Consider the following 2,470-nt stretch of genomic DNA (forward strand, 5'->3'; position numbering starts at 1 on the left):
GACGTGAAAGTCCCTTAGTTTGGGTTTTGATTTCGAACTCCATGAGTTGTAATAGTTCTTAGAAATTCTAGGACACATACCACTTTCTTTGCTTTGTAGGAGTCTTTCTCTGTTCTATATTCGCGAAGCGTGGATCGGTCGTATCTGGCAATAATAATCTCAGCAAGTGATTTTCCTTTTGGAATTATAACTTGATCAGGAAAGTAACACGAGCAAAGCTACGTATATTCTCTATATTTCTCAGACGTTTCGAAGTATACTATCTTCAGCATCAGTTGCACCTTTGTACTGAAGAGGCATGAGGTAAAGATTAGTTCTGACTCCTTCTGGCTTATGCAGAATTATCTTCTACTAGTCAACATCAGCTGTGCTGGGCTGATTGGAAAAACAATGGGTAATATCTTTTCCACATGTTTATGTGATTTTTTTTTTCTTTTTTTTTTTGCTCATACCCCACTTGAATGATGTAATTGACATCAGAGGTCCTTTGGATCACCTTTTAGGGCTCCTTTCACTGAGTAATGAGATTGTTGGGCTGGTGGGCAAGGGTATGAGGCATTGTTTTCCCTCTTGCAGTACACGTAGCTGTAGTACTTCTTTTGGATAAGTTTGCTTTTCGTGAGTTCTTCTTTCACCAGTTCACAGGTGGAGGCTGTGTGTACGATTTACTGTATACGCCTACTGTGATCCCCTCCTGCTGCCAATAATAGTAAGTAGACAGGGTTTATGGTTCCTCCCAATTATCATCCCAGACTTACTAAGTAGTTGCAGAGGCCACACCTTACTAGTTTCCCATATATAAATAAGTTTGAATAGAGAAAAGCCAAGGAAACATTGTGGCACCTCCCAGTAAGTAAACAGCAGTAGGGCCAGATACCATGGCCATTTTCTTGGTTGTTCTGCCGCCATCCTCTTCAGCATGTGTTGCAGTGTGCCATTAAACTTTTTGCATAAACCATTGCATTCTGGGTGGTCCACAATCATCTTCATGACCATCATTGACGGTAGCTTCCACGGGCCCTTCATCATGCCTAAGGTGAATTTTGCACCTCGGTCACTGAGAACTTCACATTGACTTTGCACATCACATGGAACAAGGCTTCAGGAAAAGTAGTGGTTTCAATGTCACAGAGAGGAACAGCTGGTCAATTGGTAGTATTATCTATGATGGTTAGAATGTACCATGACTTGTGGGCACTTGTTACTATCAGCCCTACGATATGAACTGCGACTCTGCTGAATGACTGTGAGATGACAGATAAGGGATGAAGTGGAGCAAAGGTAACATGTCCCTCTCGGTTGTTTTCTGGCATATATTGCATGAGCAGACCAAACAACGTTGCTTCACCCATTACCGCCGGGTGCCGGCCCCAGCCGTCGATCGTGAAAAGTGCGTATTTCCGGGCCCCGGCCTGGGCCAGCGTTGTGGACATTGGCGTCCCGCCGGTGTCGCCGGCCCTGCGCGGCGATTTTACCGCGTTTTCCCGAGAGTAATTTTGCCATTTATTTCAGTCCCACCAAAGGTGGGAGGGGTAGGGGGGGGGTAAAGAAGAGGAAAACGAAAGAAAATCGGCGGAGTTTTTTTCAAAGAGTTTTTCTTTCTGGTCACCCTAAATTGTAAAGGGAGGGTAGAGGGGGCTGTAGGGGTGGGCTAGGGGGGTTATGGGGGGGTAGGGGGGTTATGGGGGGGTAGGGGGGTTACGAGGGGGAGTAGTGGGGGTAAAGAAAACGTAAAGGATAAGGTGATAATGATGATTAGAGTGATGTTAGTAGCTAGTTTTATAATTAGGGAAACATAAGGGTTTTTGACCTGACCGAGCCTATAAAAGGGCGGAATTTTGCTCAGTTACATCATTGCTTGACTTTGACTGCTATAGCAATGTCACGCGCTCGAGAGTCAATCGCTTCACGCTCTTCACGGTACTCGACAGCCGTACGTGTTTTACGGTTTGAGAGGGACCCGGATGATCCCAGCCTTCGACGTCGGGAAAGACCGCCATGAGGAATGCCTGCTCCTCACACATACCTCTTCCAGACCACGCAGGTCGAAGCGAGGAAGTGGAGATGACCGAATCTGATAGTTATCCTGGATGTCCGATATGAGTTTGGAGGACGACATGAATGATTCAACCCTGGGAGCTGGATACGGATGAAACGACGACTGGGATGAACTCGGAGTATGGTTCGTGGTCTTGACAGCTCCGTTGACTTGACCTGCACGCTCTCTGTCAATCTTGAAACGCCTTGTAAAGGAGAACGCCCCTGGAAACCTCCCACGTTCGAGTGGAAGAAGGAGAATGTAAACCTTGCCGGCTTTGGCTTTGCTGGCCGCCCGGGAGGTCAAGGCTTTGACTACATGAAGCGCGGTGTCATCGGCGAAGGAGGTGTTCAACTGCTTCTTTCATCTAACAGCTGGGGAGATGATGGAAGGAGCCAACCGGTACGCGATTCGTACCCGCCCGTCTCTTCA

The 2,470-nt window shown here is 47.0% G+C and overlaps 1 protein-coding gene across 1 annotated transcript; it reads right to left on the bottom strand.

Moving 5' to 3' along the window:
- Positions 1 to 351: 351 nt before the first annotated feature.
- LOC147470405 (uncharacterized) lies at positions 352 to 2,119 on the bottom strand. Its single transcript, XM_086544246.1, has 4 exons — positions 2,027 to 2,119; positions 1,183 to 1,244; positions 781 to 1,099; positions 352 to 375 (listed from the first exon to the last, which is right to left on the bottom strand). The coding sequence occupies exons 1-4, from the start codon at positions 2,117 to 2,119 to the stop codon at positions 352 to 354; spliced, it is 498 nt and encodes a 165-aa protein (XP_086400372.1).
- Between the last annotated feature and the right edge of the window lie 351 nt (positions 2,120 to 2,470).

The sequence above is a fragment of the Penaeus japonicus genome, unplaced genomic scaffold (assembly GCF_977035675.1).
Source record: "Penaeus japonicus unplaced genomic scaffold, GWHDUDI00000001_assembly GWHDUDI00000015, whole genome shotgun sequence".
Lineage (NCBI taxonomy): Eukaryota > Metazoa > Arthropoda > Malacostraca > Decapoda > Penaeidae > Penaeus > Penaeus japonicus.